General features: G+C 44.1%; 1 protein-coding gene across 2 annotated transcripts in view; it reads left to right on the plus strand.

Annotated features, from left to right (window-relative positions):
• Positions 1-23,202, plus strand: part of Trpc3 (transient receptor potential cation channel subfamily C member 3) — a 64,191-nt gene that overhangs the window by 1,776 nt on the left and 39,213 nt on the right. For both annotated transcript variants that reach the window (XM_052180620.1, XM_052180621.1), the window contains exon 2: positions 16,259-17,030. In XM_052180620.1, coding sequence (XP_052036580.1) covers positions 16,259-17,030 — 772 coding nt within the window. The remainder of the gene's footprint in view (positions 1-16,258; positions 17,031-23,202) is intronic.

Raw genomic sequence — 23,202 nt, forward strand, 5'->3', positions numbered from 1 at the left:
AGAGGACTGGTCACTTCTTCCCATTTATTTGACTCTTGGTGACATCAGAGGCTGGTTTGCTACCTGCAGCAGAGCATAGTTCCGTTCCTCTTATTATGCTGAGTAGGGTAAAGCCACGATGTCTCTGCATCACTGTTTAAAGGTGAGCAGGACAGCCTTGGAGTCCGAGTGGCATAGCCGGGCAACAACTTTGCAGAGCCAACCCCAGGGTCACAATCTGTAACCGCAGTGGTACAGCTGAGCTTAATACTCAGTAGAATCTAAGAATAGGACCCACTTTCTTTCAAAGTCCTGTTGTTAATGTTGTAGGTTAGCTTATGAGTACTGTGTTTCCTCATAGTATCATACCTGCGTGACCATCCTCTCCTCCCCCACTGCTCTCTCCTGTGTCTTTATTCTTCCTCTGCTTCTCTTCCTTCTCCTAGTTTCCCCCTCTACATATTGGATGTATTTCATTACTATAGTTCCCTCTTCCATGAAGATTCCTTCCTCTCCACTCCTGATCCCTCTTCTAGTTTAGTAACAGAATCACACATGAGTGTGCACACCAACACACACACACACACACACACACACACATTCTGTTGCTTATTTGTTTGGTTCATGCTCCAGACTTTCACTTGGGAATCTGAATGGGCTCAAGAGGGAAGAATGCCCTCTGTCAAGTCACTTGTGAAATGCTGACATCCTGCCACAGGACTCTTGACTCAACCATTGACTCAAACAGAGCAGTTCTGTCTCTATTGTTTGCAGACTAGGACCAAATAGCAACATCAGAGAGAACCTCATTCAGGAAGTTTTCAGTTATTAAGTGTCTCTGATAAATATGGAAAGGTCTAGAAGTGCGTTCGCATGAGTTCCAGCTCAAAGACAATTCTCGAGGAGTCTTGGGCCAAGTGCAGGCATGCTACAACAATGCACAAAGGTGAGGACAAAGCCTTCCTCTGTGAGGGAGAGTGACAAAGATGCTGGACCTGGACAATTGTGTTATCAATCTGAGGAAAATGAGTATTACTCAAAACACAGTATGAAAATAGAGCTGTGGAGAGCCAGGGACAACAGGAGACAAGGTTACTTGTGAAGAAATTAAAGAAATTAACATGGGCTGGAAGGATTCTTAGGATGACACAAAGTGGGTAATTATTTCAAGCTCTGTCCCTCAAAATGCCAGGTATGTTTCAGAAACATGTCAGCTGAGTCTGGTTGGAGCTAGGATGTGAGAAGGAAAGTGGTAGGGCTTGGAGAGATTTTGATTCTGGACATCAGTGTGGAAGGTTTTATGTGTCAAGAAATGGCAGCCTTTGGTTGTTTAAAAGTGATGTGTTCAAAGTCACTCTGTGTAGCGGGCCCTGGAGTTGACAGAATAGGAAGGAACCCATTAGGAGGCTGCTGTCGCTGTCAGGGCTGAGCTTGAGATAGAAGGAGAACGGGAGAGACAACATGCTGATGAAATCTACGGGATTGGATTTGTTTGGTTGTTTGGTTGGTTGCTTTGTTTTTAGTGTACTTTGCATGAATGGTTTTTAAAAAGAAGCTGGATTAGGGTGAGTCGGGGTATTCTAGCCAGGACTATTGAGGCCATTGTTGGGAGGAAAAGGGTAGTGAGGTGATTCTCATTATGGTGTCCACAAAGAGATGGAAATTCCAGGCTGGAACTCGGGAGAAGGTGAGACTTTGCTGTCTGGTGGACTTGTTGAGGTGTTGTAGGCTTATGTTAGATTGTCCAAAGGGCCATTCAAGAGAGACAGAGGGATCCTTGAGGGGAAAGTGTTTTGATGGAAAGGGGCGGGGAGAGGAGAGAGGGCAGGGTGGTGCTAACTCTGGGCTGTCTAGAAAATTTCAGGAAAATGGAAAATAGAATTGTGGCACAAACTTGAGACAACCAACATTTGTGCATCTACTGTAAAGGCAAGTCAGTCCTAGTACATGTGAACGAGTACTGGAAGTGTGGTTGTAATTCTCAGAATGCTTGGTTTAACAGAGGCAGACTTCTAGAAAAGAGAGCTCCGTGCCAAACATTAGTTATAATGAAAACAGCAGTATCTGTTTATGTGTACCCTAGTTGAATCACATCTCCATAGAACAGGGCTTGTCACTGTCATTGACAAATGAGGAAATATGTACACACAGCAACAAAATTTCCAAAAGTTACTAAGCAAGACACAGTCTGCTATCAACGCTCAGCTGTCTCAAAGGGTGGTCTGAGGACACAGTGTTTCAGATCCAAAGCTGTCTAGTTGGATGTAGGTTTCTAGGGGTTGGTTTGTCTATGGAATAAGGACCCATCATATGGATAGGTTTAGATATCAGATTGTAAGTAACACCTCCTTTCCACCACTGGAGGAGAACTCAGTTCTCAAGTGACTGTTGAATCTAGCCTGGTGTTATAAAGGAAAAGGCAGATTTTTCTTGCAAGGAAAATTCCTTGTTTAGTTTTCAAGTAAAGCACAGAGTGGCACAGAACTTGAGACCCTTAGTGATTTGACACTTTTCATTATATCATCAGATTCATGCCCCAGGGGCACAATTTCATCAAGTGGGATACAGAGCTGTCATTTTGGTAGTTTGTTTCAGATTATTTTTATACAGTGTCAAAGCAGCACACAAACATAGCTTTGTATGTTAGAACACTATTCTGCCAGCCCTCGTCTTCTCCTGTCTACTGTTTTTCCACCCCACTTTCAGCTCCACCACCTGATGACACTTTGATACACATATCATTGAGGGACCATCAGAAATCTTGAGAATTTTTGCTCACTTATACTTCTTATTCTCCCCTCATCGTCTACAACATGATTTGTTACAATTTCTGGCCAACATCTTAAGATCTTCATTATTTATCCATGGGACTATTTTACTTTTAGCTAACAAATAGTCTAATACTGCTACATTTCTTTTAGAATTACTTTGTTTTCTTGAAATAACTATTTGTCACATTTGGTCTTTAGTTCTTTAGCTAAGTCTTCCCGCACATAATGTGTTCTGGAAAACAACCCTTCTAGATTATTCAGACTTCAAATGGGGCCTTTAAGCTTTTCCATCCTTAGGAAGCTTTTAGAGTGGTCTCTTTATGTGTTCTTTCTGGGGCTGCACATTGCGGGAGAGGGAGCTGGTTTCACTGCTGAACAGAATACCTGGTGACACCCTTGACCTGGAGTTGCTGTCCCTCTGTTCTGGGATATTTTCTTGCAGTACTTCCTGAAATGATTTTTTTTCATTCTTGCCTCATTTATTAATCGCTCTTTTCCATCTTCCTTCTCTAATTCTTTTGAGAATCCCAATGATTTGACATTAGATTTCCTAGACCGATCTAGTGTGCCTATCTCTTCTCTTCTGCCTTCCCATACTTATCTTTCACATTATTCTTCATGAGAAATTCCATGCACAGGGCCTGAGGTATAAACTGAGAGCCCCATGCATAGCTAAGGACATGCATTTGCACCAAGCTCCATCCCCAAGGCCACTTCAAATAAATAAATAAATAAACAAACAAACAAATAAACAAATAACTTTTACTTCTATGGCCTCTTTTTTTAAAGCATGTTCCCCTTTAATTTTTTTCTTTCTCTTTTTCTAGACATGTTCCATTTGGTAGCATATTTTTTTCTTATTTGGTGATGTATTTTTAAAAATTATATTTCTTAGGGTCAGGGGACAGGACTAGAAAATTATGAAAGTCTTGTTAGTGTTGTAGAAGTGGAATTCCTGATGGTTGATGCCTGCTCTGGAATACCCACATCTAGTTGTCTGTTTCTGTGTCTCCAGAGGGGCCATATTCTGTCTTTTACAAAAGAGTGGAAGGGTTGTCATTTGATTGTACTGGGGTTCAGGGTCTAGGGGAGCACTTCTGCCTATACCTTATCTAGACTTCAGCAAGTCACTCATTTTAAGATACAGCCTGATTTTTTAGTTTCCTTAACTTCCAGACCTTCTCTGACAGAGGACAGAGCAGACCCAACCTGCTCCCTGCCGTGCTCTGTCTGGACACCTGCTTTTCGTCTAAGTAATGAGCTATTCTCTGACCTCTCTCCTTAGCATCTCCATATATCTTGGCTTGGGGTAAAAATGTCTCTTGCTTTTTATGGGTTTTTCATTACTATTTTTTATTCTCCTGACCACGAGAAATCTTGAAGAGACGGGGGATAAGGAAGTCCTTTATTCCTTTGCTTGAAACCAAACATCTCTGTGGTTGTTGTTTATTTGCATGCTGATAGTATCATTTAAAATAGAACTGAGAAGGAAGAAGGAAGAATGTTTATGGTCCTGACTGATTTTAAGCAAGCAGGTAAATGAATCATCTTCACAGTGGTATAAGACCCGCCCCCCCCAAGTCCCCACCCCAGTCATCTCAGAACTACACAACACAAAGTATTCTGAAGAGAGAGGAGACTCATATCTGAGATGGAAGCTGTGTCCCTCGCCTTCCTTCACAAATTAAGAAATGGAAGCTGCAACTAGATATCTAAGTCACAGCGGTCCCAGGTCATCTCAAATAGGTTCCCAGGGCTCTGCTGTCTGTGCTGTGGCCTCCTTTAGTTAACACATTTATCTCCTCTCTCTCAAAGACATTTTAAAATAAATTTACTCCAGGGAAGGACAATATAGGAAACTATTAATTAGTATTAACTCATTTATGAGATCCAATTAAGTCATCATCACAACTCAGCTGCCAATGGCAGAGCTACTTAAGCTTGCTTATGAGGTAATCAGAGGACCACAGTCAGGGCAAAGGAATGAAGAGGGCCTCTCGAAATGAAAGTGACCCTGCCAAGAGTGACTGCCATCCCTTACCGCAGCACCACAGAGGTGGTGGGTCCCAGTCCGACTCTGCCCATCCTTTGAGGGCAGAGGTAGTGATTTTCATTCCTGTGATGGGACATCAAGTCTTTCATTCTCTCCTCATATCATTAAAGTTATTTGTTGCCATTAATCTTTCCCACTAACCACAACCCTGGTTAGCATTTAGACAATAAAACACCATGGAAAATGTGTTGGGGGAGGAAGACTGACGTCAGAACTCCTGCACCTTTGGCAGGAAGAAGCCCTGGTCATCTTGGCTCTCTGAGGGGCATAATCACCTTGCATGGGGGTGAGATCTCCACAGGTATCTCCACAGAGGAGAAATCTCTGGCTTCTCAGCCAGCCTCATGTTGTCCTTAACATAAGACAGTGTTACTCTAAGTGAGCGAGTCCAACTAGTGTCTGTGCAAGGTGAACCCCAGGGAGTCTGGCCATCCACGGAGGGGTGGGCTAGGGGTGGCTGGCTTCGCGCTTGTACAAAAGGGAAGCAGCAGAATCGTTAGGAGAATAATTAGACCTCTTAGAGCACTCTGCCTTTAATTTAGCATCTAGGTTGGGGATGTTTAACTACAGTTACCTAGTTAGAAATTCTCCTATTAAGAGAAAACTAAGCTTGGCATAGTAACTTATACATGTAATTTCAGCATTCAGGAGGTTGAGGTAGAAGAATCACTATAAGTTTGAAGCTGAGGTACATAGGAAATACCATGTCTCAAAAACAAAACAACCAACAAACAAGATATCTAGAGAATCCTCTCCTACCCTCTGCATTCAAACATTAAGCATAAAGGATATTTGATATTAGAGGGTTTTAATGATTTTTAAATGCCCACAGATGTACATACCTTGACCTCAGTGATTTTTTAACTCCAATTTTGCATCTCTAAATGCATTGCATCAAATAAAGATGGAGATTTGAATTCTTTGATGAAGCACGGGGTTCAGACTGGTAAGGTAGGCTGGAACAGACATCTGAGAACGCCAGGCTTCAGGCTTTGGACATGGACATTTATGAGAGAACTCCAGGTCTCTCTCCTTCTCATAAAATAAGAGACTAGTCATGCAGAATTAATTGATGACAATTATTATTTAAGTAGCCAAATAAGTGATTCTCTTTAGTCAGTAGATTTTTGTTGTTTGAGTTCATTTTGTCTCTATTTCTACTCCATTTATACAGAATTCATAAAAATTTTTCCTTTGTTTATATTGAGTCTGTCTCAAATGCTATCCTGAAAATAAATTTATTTTATAAGGAAGTCTATATTATTAATTAGTCATGAGAAATTCTTAATTTTATGATATATCCCCCATTTGCCCTCCGATTTTCCTAGTAAGACATATTTTTATGTAAGATCAAAATCAAAAGGCATCTAACTTGCAAATACTTCTGGGCTGGGATGTGTATCTAAGGATCAGATGTAATTAAGCAGAAATCTGAAGTTGAAAAGTTGGTTGAGAGAGTGGTTGTTTATATGACTTTAATGATTATTAATGTTCATTAATGCGTTCATTATATCCTTTTTATTGAAACGTTACCATGACCAGCACATGCTGTCGTATGTGACCAAGGGCATTCTTTGACCTGAGTGCAAGTTCTCTGTTCCTTGAGTCCTCAGACGTAGCAGTTAGTATTGGTGCCAAGTGAGCACGCATATTTCAGCAGGTGCCCTCCATGGTAAGTGACAGCCAGGTACATGGGCACATGGGCAGTCTGTGTTCCGAGGGAAGTTACCGAATCCTTGAGATGGGTGTGAAAATGGGCAGACACACCGTATTACAAAAGTTGGTTTAACGGCCTTAGGCACAGATGCGGTCCAGAAAACAAATAAGCACATTCTGGAATGTGTTCCCTGATGCTTTCATGAGCATATATATTTGAGAAATATCTCCAAGAATCGGGCAGGAAATGGCTGGAGCATCCCCTCCTGTTCCCTGTGGGCTTTGGAGGTAACAGCAAAGTACTCAGTTTCTCTTTGCATTGTCTGGTTTTAGCTGCTAAGAGTCTGGATGAATAGCATCATGCTTTCAGAAGATGAAGGGATAGCGAAGGCAAAAGACCTGAGCCTCCCCCTTCACTACCCAATAGCTTCTTGTCCTTTGCAGTTAACATACACCTAACAGGCTTACCATACACTACTAATTCTGAATTGGACCAGGTATGGTGGTATATGCCCCTTTAATCTCAGTGCTTGGGATTTAAAGGCAGGTGGATCTATGTTACTTCAAAGCTAGCCAGGTCTATACAGTGAGCTCTAGACTAGCCAGGGTTACAGTAAGACCGTGTCAAAAACATATGATGTAATTCAAACCAGCAGAGACTTGACCACCCACCACTGCAGAGACCCAACTATCTTTCAGGCCTGGTAAGTGTGGAAATTGCTACATCTTAATTTTGTGGCATGGGGATCTGCTTTTGTAACGTTTATGTATTTGGCAGGGGGGGGGGCATGAAGGCTAGAAAACAGCTCAGCAGAGCCAGTTCTCTTCCTGCACTACTTGGGTCTAGAGACTCAAATGTATCAACTTGTCAGCACCTTGATCTGCCATGCTATCTCTCCAACGCTGCGTGGGAATCTCCGTAGATGAAGACGGCGCCCTTTTCTTTGTTGCATGAAGAATCTTCTCTTGCTGGTCTGGTTGCTACAGTGATGATGGACTGTGATGTATGAAGTGTGTAGGTTCCTAGAGACTCACATGTACTGGTACTGATATGCTTAGGAGAGGCTCAACCTCCCCTCCATGATCACAGAGGTTTGGGGTAGCACAGTTGAGCTCTTTCTTCTCGTCTTCTAGGTATATGTAGGCATGCTGGGAAAAAAAAAAACATGTTAGCTATTCCAGCAGTGGCTAAATTGATTGGCAGGTACTGCTTGCTAGGAGGACTACAGGTCATCTGTTCCTTGACATTTCATTGCAGATGTTCCTTTGTCAGAGCCGGCAGCTTCCCACACCACTGTCTCCAGTACCACAAATGGCATAGTGGCTGCTTCATGGTGCGTTTTTGTGTTGATTGTTGAATATTGTCTAGTGTTGAATATTGACTGGACCATTCGAGGCCTTTAGAGATGACATAAGAAGTTGAAAATAAGTGTTATCTCTATCAAACATGTGGACACACATGCCAGTGATACAAGAGGTAGAAATTAGGGAGGAAAATAAAGTCATCTCAGTTTATGAAGTTATGCATATGACAGGGGTTCAGGCTCCTGTGGTCAAGAGCAATTGCAGAAAGGGTTAAAGACCTCACCTCTCAGAATGAGCAGAATCTTGCTGGTCACAGAGGCTCCACCCTCTATCCTAAGATACACTGTGAGCTGGACCGTGGCTGGAGGAAGGATCTAAATTGATGAATGACAGAATTAAGATGTTTAAGGATGGAAGCAACAACAGATGAACACTCCAGAAGCTGGTATAGCAGAGTCAAGAAGTCACTCAACAGTGTTGATAAGCAGGGCTTTGCCTTGTGTCTTCAACCAGCTGAATGCAATAGACAAGATAAGCCTATAGCCCATATGCGATATAAATAAGTTGTAAGGTTGTTTTGTTTTCATTGCTTACTAAACAGATATTTATTCAGCAAGTGAATTAAGCAATCAATAAATTAAGCAATCAAGTTAATTAAGCAATTAAGCAGTTACATGAGCTGACAGGGAGAGATCTGCTCTATGTCACACAGGAATTTGGCCAACTAGGGCAGTGTCTTTCTGTAATCTGAGCCAGGGCATAAGTCCTTTTACTCCCCAAGTCTCCTCCCAGTCTCAGGAGAGGTTCAAACCTACATGACCCTTCTGCACCCTGTCTGTGAGCAAGCGTGGAAGATTCTGGAAAGCTGGCCTCATTTAGCTGTTTGATACTATAGTGAAAACATTCTTTGGATGATTTTCAATACTCCTAGGAAGTCATCCCTTCCCCTGCTCTCGTGTGGACACCAGGGGTAGACTTTTCTGTCTCTGGGGACCCCCCCCCACACACACACACCAGATATCCTTAGATAGATGTAAGCTACACCCCCACTTTGATAAATGAAGCATCTTCTCTTGCTAGTTTGGCTGTTACTGTGGCGATGGGCTTTAATGTCCAGTGCCAAGAAGCTGCTGTGAGTGTTGATAACCTTTGACTCTTTCTGTTCCCTGGGCCATGTTCAGTACTCACTTGGGTGCTTCTTACCGGTGGAAGGAACTTAATCTTGGCTGATTTGCTTTGTAAGGAGAAAGTGCTCCCTCTCTGTTGGAACATAGGTGATGTCCCTGGTGTCTGCAGCATCCTCTGTCTCGGCAGGAGTGGTCCAGCACTCTTGACACATCATCCAGGCTTTGATGCCGGCCCCCTGGCTCTCATCTTACAGTGCACAGCACATGGGAGTCAGGAGTGGCGGGAGAAACCCCGCCCGCCCTGTGCAGCATCCTCTGTATGGCATCTGGTAGGCACCCCACCCATCCTGACCCTCCTGAATCACATGTCACCCGTGATTCCTGTCAGTCTCTTTGATCCTCTCTGCTGTGGCAATGGGAGAAGTGTGATCATTCTGTGGTGAGAGTCCTGCAGAATGCATAGATAAGGGAACTGAGAAGATTCAGGCAAGAACACCTCCTCTTTCCCTAAATTCTTCTCCTGAATTCTAGTTTTTCTTGTAAAGCCCAGCATGTTCCCTTGATCTTTTTCTATGTGGTATGCTCACTGTCCTGTAGTCAGGAAAGACACTCACTCAACAAGGGCAAAAACCCTGCATTTGGAAACATAAAATTAAAAAAAAAAAAAGTATCTCAACACCTCTTTAGAAAATAGCGTTAGTAGTATAGGCAGAAGAGGGAGTACATGTTAACAGAATGGAGAAGGAGAGATTTGAAAGCAAGGTTGGCTAGGCTGGGCACGGCGAGCTGTGGACATTCCTGAAGGTGAGTTACAGGAGTATTAACTGAGAAGGGGACTGTAAAAATGTGTCTTGATAGGGGAGTTGTCTTCGATGGGCGCCATTCTGGGAGTGACTATGGGTGTAAAGAGGATTGGGGACTCCAGGAAACGCCAAAGGAAATAGACTTCACTGGCTCCCAAACCTGCAGTTGGCTGGATGTGTGACCTTGGGATTTTTTTAGGTCAACTTTCATATTTATGAGGCAGGGAAAACAAGTTTGCTTCATAACACTGTTGGGGAGAATTAAGTCTGATGGTACCTTGAAAACCCAGCATGCCGCTCAATCTGACCTGCTTTGCCCCTCTTCACTTGCAAAGCTGCTGTGAAAGCCCAATGGTGATTTGATAAATCCCAGAGGGTGGTGTGGCCAAGGATGGAGAGACAGATTGCGCTTGAGGTGTGAGGACATCCCTGGAGGGAAGTGTCAGGACTTTTTGACTGGCAGGATCAAATCTTGAGCTATCGGTGACCTTGGGGTTTCCTAGACTAACTGGTACATTGAGACATGCATTAGGAATTCTGGTTTGATTTGGGTATTCCAGAGAAACAAGATGGAGGGTTGTACAGAACCTTACGTCACATGGGAACAGCGGAGCAGGTAGCTCCGTTGCACAGACACTTAGCAAGCATCTCATCTCAGGCACGGGATGTGCCCCACAGATAATGATAAGTAAGAAACGATCTCACTCCTCTTGAATGTGTGCCGTAATGGCACCAAGGAGGTGTTTGCTAATATACTGCTTCCAAATTTCAATAGCTTTAATAGTCTTTAAAATACGTGGAGCATAAGAAGACAAAGTTCATGCATAAAGAAGCTTCTGGCTACACAAGAGTCACTTGGCCTTAGCACTTGAATCCTCATAAAAGGCATAATGGATGTTATAACAGGCTGTGGCTTCCGCTGCTTAATTCGGTAACCCGTGTAAAAGCTTCACTTCTTGATAAAGTGAAAACGTGCCATTAACTGGTCAGAGGTAAGGGCACGTCGGAGACTGCCCTGGCAGAAACCTTAAGGAGATCCAATTTTAAATAGTAACAACAACAATAAAAGAAACAGAATGAATGTGGGGTTGTACGTTCCTTAGCCTCTGCCACTCAAACACATCATTTCAACTTTACTTTTGTCAGGGCCAGTGTGACAAGTGCCGAAAAACCTAGCAACTCAGGGGCACTGATACAGAGTAGTGCTGCTGGTTTATGGTGCAGGCTCCTGTATTTTAGCATACACAGAAACTTCCGATGGTGTTCATTTGAAATGCATATTGCAGGGTCCCACCCTGGGGGAGATGTAGAATCTGTCCCTCTGGAGTAAGATTGGAAATCTGCATTTTATCACGCACTTCAGGTAGATCTCAGTCATGGCTGCAGAGCCACTCTTAGAGAGGTCAGATGACTCCATGGAAAGTTATGGCAGCTGAGGAGCATAGCTTGTATTTTTGCCTCTGAGTGGAGTGGAGCAGAGGTTCCCAATGGCTGTATAAAAATAGTTCCCAGAAGAAAATTTCATCCGCTTAAATGTTTGTACAAATACAAAGAGCCCAAGAAGCATTCAAAAAAAATCTTTAAACAAATGCAAAATGTCTTATTCAATTCTGGCTGTGCCAATAAGACCCTGTAGACTGACAGAACCTGGAATTCTGAGGTCAGGTTGCTGACAAGGTCAGTTTCTTGTGGGGAGTCTCCTGACTTGCACATAGATAGCTGTTTTCCCCCACATGGCCTCCCATGGGCCCAGAGGCAAAACTGGGAAGTAGAGTTCCACCTATAGTAGTGAAAGTCTCTGGTTGTCCACTGCAGCACTAGAGAAGGAGTCTGAACGCAGCCTTGCAGACCAGTCAGCACTGCTGTGTGCTTTTGCGAGAATGGAGTCCCTTCAGAGTGCTGGCTGTGTACAATCTCATTGGATGAGGGTCAGAAGACAGGGGAAAAATACTAAAAATATATTCTGTTAACAGTATCAGAGTTTGGCACCTTCCTTCCTTATTTCAAAAGCTGGAATGCCAAGGGCTGCAGGTTAAAATGGTGGCCCGCATCTGACCAGGGCGCGGGCCGCAGGCACGGGAAGTTTGACTGCACATATATGCTGAGGCTCGGGACGCATGGGTGTGGCTGGGAGCACAGGGAGGCAGTCTGCTTCAGACTCTTTAAAGATCTGCTCCATTGTTCCAGCACTGCATTTTTAAGCGTTTATTGTAGGCGGAGAGTTGTGTTGAGTGTAACACTTATCCCACTTTCTCAGGGCAGGCCTGAGGTTAAATAGCTTTTGCAGAGAGGAGTGTCTGGGAAGGAGATCTTTATTGGCTAAGCCCTTCAGGCCTTTAGGTACCTCATTATAATGGAAATCGGTCTTGAAGCTACTTGATCTTACATCCTCTGTGGAGGGGCTTGGGGCATTGCCCTGCTGACAGATGGCCACAGAATTATGGAGAGCTGAGGCCTCCTGTCAGGAGCCTGGTGTCTGGGAGTGCAGCAAATGGCTGTCCCTTGCAGGAAGACCTGCTGGGTCACTAGGGTTTAAACCTAGCTCAAGCAGAACACAGGTTGCCTTTCACGGTCCCACAAAGGGCATCCGACACTGGAGACCTGTTTACCCACTGGGGTCGACCTCTCTGCCCGTTTCTGCTCTGTAGAAAAAGTTAGAGGACGCTCCTCCTGTGAGTCATATGACATGAGTAGCACTCCCTCATCTCTTTTATTCTCAAGTGACAACATAAGATAAATAACAGTTTGCTTTGAGTTTGTTTTCATTGGGAGACCCGGCCTCTCACTTGAGTCTGTTATGCCAGTCACTACTCTGCTGCTGGGAAGAGACACCATGACCAAGGGCAACTCTTATAAAAGAAAGTGTTTAACTGGGGGCTTGCTTTCAGAGAGTTAATCCACCACCATCATGGTGGGGAGCGTGGCAGCGTGGAAGCAGACTTGGCTGCAGCAGTGGCGGAGAACATCTTGATCCATAGGCAGCAGGTGGGTGGGTGGGGGTGGGGTGGGCTTTTGAAACCTCGAAGACAAGGATGTCAAATGGCATCCTCCTCCAGCAAGGCCACACATACTCTAGCAAGGTTGCCTCCTAGTCTTTCCCAAACAGTTCTGCTAACCATGCTATATGGGGCCGTTCTCATTCAAACCACCACAGTGCTGAAATCGAGCAGTTTAGCTTCAGTATACATTGTGGAGATAAAGGTTCTGGAAAAATAAACATTAATAAAGACTTTGAAATGCTAAGATATACAATTTGTAACACAAGGACTCTAGGTAATACAAATTGTACGGTGAATGAGATTCTTGACAAATGAGTAGATTTTAGCTGCTCTTACCAAATAACAGAACGCAATAAATGCTCGGCAGCTGAATGGTGGTGTCTGTGTTCCTTTTTTTTTGTTGTTGTTGTTGTTTTTGTTTTTGTTTTTGTTTTTTTACGACAGGGTTTCTCTGTAGCCCTGGCTGTCCTGGAACTCACTCTGTAAACCAGGCTGGCCTTGAATTCAGAAATCTGCCTGCCTCTGCCTCCCAAGTGCTGGGATTAAAGGCGTGTGCCACCACTTCCCCTGGTATCTGTGTTCTTAAGCATCACATCTACACCTTTCAATAAAACAATTAAAATAGTAATTAGGCATGGTGGCTCATGCCCATAATTCCCGTACTTAAAAGTGAATGTCTGGGAAATCAGCTGCTTTATATCTGTATACCTGAGATTAAGGCAGGTAGATAACTGTGGATTCGGGGTCAACCTGGACTACTTAGTCAGGTCTAGAACAGATTGAGAGAGATTGTTCATGATTGAGAAAGACATAGTTGTTAAAAAAAAAAAAAAGCAAAAACTATAAAAACACTAAGAAATACCAAGAGAAAGTTCATGAAATAGTCATTTCCTGTTATCCTCAAATGACTATTTCATGACCTCAATCATGAACAATCTCTCTCACCATGCCTAAACAGTATGAACAAATTATCAATGGCAGAAACAAGGTCTTTTAAGCAACGTGGAAATTCTAGCCATTCAAAGTCTAGCTTATAACTGAACATTAACAGGACCAGTGAAATGAATACCATTAATACCAATATATCATCCTCAGTAATATAAGATTTTCCTAAAGTCCTTATTATGGAGTTTGAAGTTCTCTTCTGTACTTTTCGGTGAATGAGTGCTGCTTTCTGCTTTCTACCCATCTGAAAACTGCCTGCCAGCCTTGAGTCCCTCCCTTGTCTCCCTTCACACTCTACATACCACACGCCAAAGATACCTGAATGTTAAAGTAACTGTCAATAACGCACAACTATTTATAAAGTCCAAACTATGCGTACAGCTCTTCCAACTGCACACTAAGATACCAGTGCGAGGCAGAGATCTCCCCTCTTCTTTAGTCCCATGCCCCAGAGCTTCAGGGAAACTGCAGCTGGGAATATCTTGTCTTTTTTTTCTCTCTCTCAAGTACAATTGTTGACCTTACAGGCCAGGCAGGCAGTTGAAGTGGGATGTCCCACAAGTGTGATCTGTGCTGGGGTACATTAGCACCTTTAGGAGGCATCTCTGGTTTTCCTCTCCACTGGATCCAGGTCCTCTTGCAGCAATTACCTGCTCTTAGCTGGGACACTGCCCTGGGGGTGGGATGTAGGGTGGGGGTGGGGTGGGGGTGGGGTAGGGGGGTCAGAGATCCTGTGTTGCTCTCTGGGTCTGGAGCCTACAGAGCTGAGATGAGCTGGGTGCTAGCACCCCCTCTTCTGCTGCCAGGGAAGCTCCCTCATTTAGCCAGGCCCCCAGGGAGGCTGGTATCCTCTCTGGTGAATTTTCAAATCCTGGCTCTGTGGATACATTTTTCAGTGGCAGGGCATGCTTCTGAAACAGATATAAAGCAACCGATTTCCTGGCCATTCACTTTTAAGTTTGGTTTATTTGCTTCAAAAGTCAGTAATGTGGAAAAAAGCTTAACTGGTACCTTTTGATATAGCTCACGCTCAAAAAAAAAAGTTCTACAGATTTTTTAAAAATAAAGTTATCGAGCATTTGAATCAGAAAAAAAAAATCTCGGAACTGGGTAAAGTTAAAGATACGGATTTGTATAATAGTTGTATGACATTTGGCCACTAAGACGTATAAATCATTCAGCTGTTACAGATAACCACAATGTTTAAATTATACAATTTATTTTGCAATGTTTTTCAAAGACTCGGAATATTTGCAAAAGCTTTTATTTATAAACTCCATACAAAGTCTGTAACTTTTCACTTTATTTACTATTTTTGCTGGACAACCCTTTAAACCTCTAAATCTCCAGACCTTATTTCAGTTTTTGTTTTGAGGTAAAGTTGCCCTGACTGGACTTGAGCTTCCAAGTCCTCCTGCTTTACAATTCCCCGTAGCTGAGAGGTCAATGCCACGGAGCCTGGAATTATTTATTATTTTTAAGGTTTTTCTTTTTTTTTCTTTTTTTGTCTTTTTTGGGTGGTGGTGGTTTTGTTTTTTGTTTGTTTTGTTTTTCAAGAGACTTTGGTCTTGGCCTTCTGTATGCTCAGATTAGTAGAAGCTGAGCTCCTTCTGGGCTGTAACTTCTCATTTACCCAGACTTACTAAAATTAAGATGCGGATTGAAGTTGCTTCGCACATCAGTTTCTGACATGACTTTGCAGCAGTTGGCTTCAGCTGGTGCGGCTGGTTGCAGGATTTCAGGCCACAGTTGTTCTAGCTCCAGGAGCCATGCCTGTGGCTACAAAATAGCACTAGTGATCTTTAATCCGTTGGTCAAGTCCTTTCCTGCTTGTTCAAAAGGCAAAGGTGTAATTTTAGTAATTAAATAACCCTTGTTATAAAGGGAGTTGTTCTCGATAAAGTAAATCTAGATTAATGCGTGGATTTTTATATTTGGTGCATGTTGTCTGGGTCATTGCAAAGATGAATCCTGAAAAAATAAATAAATAATAACTTCGGTAGGAAAAGGCGTCCCCTTAAGAGAAAAACTTAAAGCTAAGGCCTACAGGGTGGTACTCAGCCTAAATACTGGGCTATTGTGTAATTTTGGCGTAATGTTCAATAACTTGTGACTTTTATTCTATGTTGATGCTTAACAAAAATTAACCTCTATTTAGGACGCCAGCCTAGGGCGTGGATGCTGAGTGTTCACGAGACGCTATTTTCAGGATTGTTTTTCTTTCTGTGGTAGTAGAGATTGAATCCAGGTCCTGACACTTTGTCTGGCCAAATGCTCTGTCGCTATGCTATACAGGAGGACCAGGCTGACGCAGCAGAGTACCGAGAGTGTCCTTGATGGTGGTAGTGGTTTGTTTGTTTGTTTGTTTGTTTTTGCCAGAGAGGAATAGGTGCATGAAAATTAGTTCGTTATTTTTCTAAGTGAAGGCAGAATGAACGGAATCTGGATTTGGGAAGGGCTGTGGGCTCCTCCCTGAGTCTCAGGCAGCCTATGCTAGATGAGGGATAGTTGTGGTGATTGGTCTTAGCAATTTACCTAACTTCAGGTCTGCAGCTGGGTCTGCTGGGGGGGAAACTACAGGCCTCAAAGTCCCACGTTGTTTTGTCGCCCCACTGATCAGGTCGTCGGAGGGCAGCCCATCCAGGTGGCGCACTGCGGGGATGCGTGACAAGGGCCGGCGCCAGGCTGTGCGTGGCCCGGCCTTCATGTTCGGTGCTCGTGGGCCCAGCCTCACAGCTGAGGAGGAGCGCTTCCTGGATGCTGCGGAGTACGGCAACATCCCTGTGGTGCGCAAGATGCTGGAGGAGTCTCGCACGCTCAACGTCAACTGCGTGGACTACATGGGCCAGAATGCGCTGCAGTTGGCCGTAGGCAATGAGCATCTGGAGGTGACCGAGCTGCTGCTGAAGAAGGAGAACCTGGCGCGGATCGGTGATGCACTGCTGCTAGCCATCAGCAAGGGCTACGTGCGCATCGTGGAGGCCATCCTGGGGCACCCAGGCTTTGCAGCCAGCCGGCGCCTGACCCTCAGCCCTTGCGAGCAAGAACTGCGCGATGACGACTTCTATGCTTACGACGAGGATGGCACACGCTTCTCGCCTGACATCACGCCCATCATCCTGGCTGCACACTGCCACAAGTACGAGGTGGTGCACCTGCTGCTCCTCAAGGGTGCGCGCATCGAGAGGCCACACGACTACTTCTGTCGCTGCGCCGACTGCGCTGAGAAGCAAAGGCTTGACGCCTTCAGCCACTCGAGGTCTAGGATCAACGCCTACAAGGGACTGGCCAGCCCAGCATACTTGTCACTGTCCAGCGAGGACCCTGTACTCACAGCGCTGGAACTCAGCAATGAGCTAGCCAAGCTGGCCAACATAGAGAAAGAGTTCAAGGTAGGCCTGTGGAATCCCCTGCCTGGTGCCAGGGTCAGTTCTGCCCGGGGCTTGTTAATCTGTTGGGATTTTGTTTGTCCGTTTTCAGATAGATCCTCACTTCGTAGCTTAGGCTGGCCTCAAATTCACATCAATCTTCCTATCTCAACCTCTCAAATTCTGGGTCTACAAGACCTTGCTACCATGTCCAGCTTCTCTCTGGTTTTGCCAGGGTCCTGGACTGTCCGCATACTACACAGCCCCTGATAGACGGGAACTCACAGCAGTCCTCCTGCTTCAGCCTCTCAAGTGTTACAGATATGTGTCATCCTGTCTTTTTCGAGGTGCGCTGTAAACTCAAAGGACCTGCTCCAATGATTTTTCCTCCTCAGATTCACATTGGAGCATTAGTGAGCAGTTGGTCTGGTGGGCCACTGTATGTCCTGGATAAGTATTAAAAGCCAGAAATTCAGTGTCCCCTTTTGCTAAAGGGAGGCAGGGGTTGACAAGTCTGTCTCCTTCCTAGATTCTTTCTGTTCTGTTGCATGGTGTCATGCATGGACAGACTTACTTTTTACTCTGAACTTCGTGTCCCAAAAGGCTGCACTGCATCTCTGGGAGGTGGGGCTCCTCTTTTCTCAGATCGAGTGTTAGTTCCTTTGAAGTCCTACCCATGGCCCCAGGCCTTTATATATGTTTAGATGCAGCCATGGCCAGCTGCATGTGTCCCCGGGATATCTGTGACTTCTCTTCTACACATTTGCAAATGACAGTGTCATATGGTAGCGTAAGACTGGGCACCCCTACCAGAACCACCATTCAAAGAGCAAATAGAGAACACTAGTGGAGCTAGGTTGTTGTTAATGTTAAAGACGCTTCGTTAATGGGACAAATGCCTCTTCCTAGATTCCGTGAACATATTTAGAGCGGTGAGTGGTGAGCTGTGACTGGCAGGTCAACCCACAAACACAAAGGACCACCAAGTTGTCTGTGCATCGGGGAGATTTCTGCTTTAATGGTTCTTTTGATGTCACTCGTTTCTGCCAATCCGCATTATTTTGTGAAAATTCTATATTGGTGGTGGACCATGTTAACCCCTCCTATGCATTTTAAATGGCTCTAGCCCTTAAATCTAAGGAGAGGGGGTGCTTGACTGCCGAGACAAAGCTCCAGGCTCTCTCCTCAGTAGATTTCCACTCTCCTGTTTTCTACGTCAGGCAGTGGTGGCAAGCACTAGCCCCTGACATCAGACAAGAGGAGGAATAAACCTTTTCAGCATAGAGCAATATGCCACAAAGAGTATTTATCCTCTTTCACATCTTAATATACCTTTCATACTTAAGTGGGGGGGGGGGGGTTCAAGCACAATTGGCAACATAATTGCAGCTAAGGAGAGTCCTTCTCTCTAGGGGTTCAAGAGAACATCACAAGTCACTCTGCCCGCTTTCCATCCGCAAATCCCCTCGGGGTTTGTCAGCCCTCACTGCGTCTGGGCAGAGCTCTGTCCTCAGGGTAACGATCTTGTTTACCAATTCATGATTTTTTTTTCCTCATATAAAACTGCCCGTTTTGTTTAAAAAAAAAAAAAAGGAGAAGTGTGTGAAGATCAAAGAATAAAATGGGTCTTGCTTGATATTTATTCCTATATGTTTATCTATTATTACTTGAAAAGACAGGCTCTCATGTAGCCCAAACTAACCCTGAACTTGCTATGTAGCTAAGGATAACCTTGAGCTCCTGACCCACCTCCACTTCTCAAATGATTGGATTGCAGAGAGCACTTGTGCACCAGGCTTCAAGCCCTTCAGACAGAGCACAGAGAGGGCAAAATTAAAACTTAAAACTTATCAGAGAAAATAGAAAAGTTCCTAGGAAAAACACTCTTGAACATCACTTCTTTATTTTTGAGATAGTCATAAAAGCATAATTCTAAATTTATTTGGCACTTCAAACATCACAGAAACCTGTTTTTTATGCACTTTGATATATGTTGAAGCTCTGGAAGAGAAATTCCATAAAAGGAAATATTGTCTAAGATTATGTTTTAATAATTTACTAAAGATGGTGATGTTTGCAGTTCCACCCAGAGAAGTCCGCTCTGTGGAGTGACAGAGGAGAATTTGTTATTCATCGTTTCCCCCTGAAGCCAGCTCAACCCATATTAGTAACGCTTAGATTAGAATCTCCTTTGCTCTGAGAACTTTGCAGCGGTGGGTAAATATCGAAAGTGGAAAAGCAGAGGAGTCCTTGAGGTTACGTTACGGTAGCCGAGGATATTCACAAACCCTCTGAGTCTTGGACGTCACCGCTTCAGCTTCCAGGGCAAGCTTGGGGGTCAGAGAGTTCTCTGTGAGGCAGAGCAGGGCAGCTCCTCCGCTGTCAGTCCCTGGAGACCCACAGCCACTCTGTCCCACTGCGTGCCCTCTGTCTCCCACCCTTGCTCACCCTTGTTGCTTCTTTCTTAGTCCCTCTCGCCTTTTCCCTGTCATCCCACACTCCTGGCTGTCTGTCAGTGCTTCAGACAGTCAGAGCCCTGACCCAGCTCCCCTGTGCTCCTGCACGACAGGACAAGCTAGGCTCGTTGCTGAGGGAAGCAGGTAACCTAATTTGCCCTGCTGTGAGCTGTTCACTATAGTCTTTCCCAGAGGGATTTTCAGCTCAGAGTCCTGGCCTGAAAATAAGAATTAGATGCTGTGTTGCTCCCTGGAGAAGCACAGGGGATGTCTTCCCCTTTCGGATGCCTATCCCTAGCATATTATCAATGACCTGGATTGCAAAGTCTCTCATCCTCTGCATACTTCCCACAGTCCCTTGGGGCGTACAGAGAACATGTGAAGGTCATTGTTTCAGAAGGCTGAACACTCAAGGTCATAGATTTAGATGAATTGACACAGGACAGCCCAGTGACATGTTATTAAAGGAACAATTCGGATGTGCAAATGAGGTCTGCAGCTGTTCTGAGAAATGAAGATGTGGGCTCTATCATCCACCCATCAGAGGCGAGGAAGCCTAGCATTTATTAAGATACAAGAAGACAAATTGAAATTTCCAGATTCTAATTGAGTTGGTGATGGATGCACTTTTTTGGTTAATGAATAAACAAACAAACAACAAAAAGCTATCAGTCTTCCTTATGCCTCAGTTTTTCTTTCGAAGTCGAGAACAAGTTCAGTTCCTATCGTGATAGGGCTAGAAAGGAAAAGGGAAAGCAATATGACCGGAAGTTAGAAAGCCTTTTACAGCAGTAGGAGATGCTGGGGATTGTCAAGTCATAGAGACATCTCCTTTAACAAGAGGGATAGCAAAGGCCAAGGTCTTACTGACTAAACTACATCTGCGCATCTTGAATTCCAGTCCCAGGTTTTATTTATTTAAGATTTATTTATTTTTACTTTAAGTGTTTTGCTTGTGTATGTACATATGTACACTATATATATGCCTTGTACCCTTGGAGGCCAGAGGAGCGTATTGGGTCTCCTGGAACTGGAGTTATGCATGATTATAATCTCTGATTTAAGTGCTAGAAACCAAACTTAGGGCCCCTGGAAGAGCAGCCAGTGCTCTAAACCACTGAGCCATCTCTCCAGCCCCAGTCTTGAGCTTTATGTCCCAAATAACATCCGTTCTGACACAGAAGCACTTCTAAGCCTCTGAACACCTACTAAACATGCTCTCAGAATTTAGTACTCTCGGGACAAAGGGAAAGGAGAATTCTCCTTATGGAGAATATTGAGAAAATTCCAAAGGATTGCACAGTTGGTATGTGAGAGGTGCCTTGCTTGAGCCCAGGATACCTGGTCCTTAGATTTCTGCTTTCCCTGTGACTGTCAGCAAAGAGGCCTGGAGCCGCACTTTTACTTGGCATTGAATCTCAGTGTTTCTCTTTCACATAAAAAGGGGTCAGAGTGGAGATTAAACCATACACGTTATAAGGAGTGTGGAGAGGCTGAGATGAAACTGGAGTTCATTGCTCTGCCTCCGGCTTAACAGGCCCTTGGAGTTGGAGTTTCTGCTCGGGTCACCTATTAACTTTGTAAAGAGGGCCCTTGTGCTGGGAAAGAACTATGAGGATGACTCAACAAAAGACAATCGAGAGCACCTTGGTTCTCTGTTTGATCTGAGCTGTGAAGCCGTGAGAGGCAGGGAGAAACTCAGGATGGTCTGACACACAGTAGCGACTTCAGCAGCAGAGGGAAGGGTGTCCCTGGCCAGGATTCCCCATCTTTCCCTGAGCACTGGATAGATCTAAAAGCCGTGACTGAAGTGAGGAAGCTCCCAATAGCCAGGTGAACTGCCGGGTCCCTTTAGTCCAGCTTCTGAGGAGACCTTGAGCCTCAAAGTGGGAGCCTCAGAAATTCCATCTACAAGACTGTACTAAGAAAGGAGCTTTATATGGAAACATCGGGGATTTAATACTTCTGTAGACCATAATAAAATATTGCATTAGCTTTCTGGAAGGGAAGGCAGATGGATGTTTAGCTGACACCCACCCTGCATAGAAACCACAGACTGCACATTTTCTTAGCATTATCAGGAGCAGGGTACCAGCTTGAATGGAGACTGAGGACTTAACTCATTTTATCTGTTCCCTTATGAGGGAGTAAGGATTAGCTGTTATGTCCTTTGTCTAAATTACTGATATCTGAAGTGGAAACTATTCCGGTCTGTGTAGCCCTTTAGACGGTCTCACTTCTTGTTGTTTATTTTAGTTGGTGGTATGGTTTTTGCCTACCAAATCAAAGTACTTAAGGGAAGAAAATTGTGATTCCTCATATCTTCCTTCAAAGCAGTGGTTTGAAGTATCAACCTTCATAATGCCACCACTTTTAATACAGTCCCTCGTGTTGTGGTGACCCCCCACCCCAGAATATTATTTTGTTCCTACTTTGTAACTGTAATTTTGCTTCTGTTATGATCAAAATGTAAATATTTGATATGAAGGATATCTGATACGCAACCTCCAAAAGGGTTGCCACCCAGAGGTTGGGAACCAGTGCATTAAAGTATATATTTTTTTGAAACCTAGAAATTCTGCTGTGTGAGGTATCACTTGGCTATCCAGACACTGTCTCAAAAAACAACAATATAAGGAATTCTATTTTCATCAAGTGCATCAACTAAATTATGTGACTAACTTTAATTTTTTTTCCAGACAGGGTCTGGTTATGTAGCCCAGATGAGTTTCCAACTTGCCATCCTCCTGCCTCAGCTTCTTGAATGTTAGAGTTATATAGTCTGGTGTAACTTTCTCTGTAGGGTAAAAATTTTAATCAAAGTCACCAAGGCAGAAATGGGGTTTTTCAAAAGCAAGGCACTTCCCCAGGAGATGGTCAGTGGTATCTTAACTGGATCCAACGGGCTAAAAATAGAGCTCTATTCAGAAGGTAACAGGGAGACTGCCGACCAACCATCCATCACACCAAATAAATATGCAAATGGAATTAAAGATTCACAGATTATTTTTAGCAAAGTGTTAGTTCCAGTGGCCTGGAAATGTTTCTCTCAGGTATTGATATTCTGTAACCCTGGAGAATCCAATTCCATAGAATCAGCCATTTCTCTCCTTCCATTTCTGCAAGGAAAGATAACGTGCCCTTCAGTCAAACCAGAAAGATGCCCCTCTACCGGGACCAGCCACAGCCTCCTCTTCAGTTGCTGGTCATTCGCAGACTCTGACTTGTATGGAATGCTGGGTTTCCTTAGCTTCTACTTCAGGGCAGGGCCTACAGCTGCAGGTCTGGCAGGTACTTGGTGCCACTGATGCCACTGGTATTAGATCTGTGTCTGAGAAGTAATGTTTCCCGAAAGGCCACGATAAGAAATTGTACTGGAGTTCATATATCATCGCTTTTCTGCATCAACCTGCTGCTTCAGAAAGTTTCCATTATAGAAGCGGCCTGCTTTAGCTTCAAAGTAACTACTTTTGAACAAAGAGATAAGATTTGTTTTGACTTTGGTGTTCAGCATTGGTACTTAGCCAGTCTCTCTTTTTTTTTTCTTCATAAAACAGTATTTTGTATTTGTTTTTTATTAATTATTTTTATTTGCATTCCAACTGTTCCCCTTGCTGGCCCCTCCTCCATGAGTTCTTGACCCCATCCCCTTCCCCTTTTTAGGAAAAAGATACTCCCCCACCCACCCACCTTCCCCTCCCCCTCCCCCTGCTATCATCTCCCTTCCCTGGGGCATCAAG

The sequence above is a fragment of the Apodemus sylvaticus genome, chromosome 4 (genome assembly GCF_947179515.1).
Source record: "Apodemus sylvaticus chromosome 4, mApoSyl1.1, whole genome shotgun sequence".
Taxonomy (NCBI): domain Eukaryota; kingdom Metazoa; phylum Chordata; class Mammalia; order Rodentia; family Muridae; genus Apodemus; species Apodemus sylvaticus.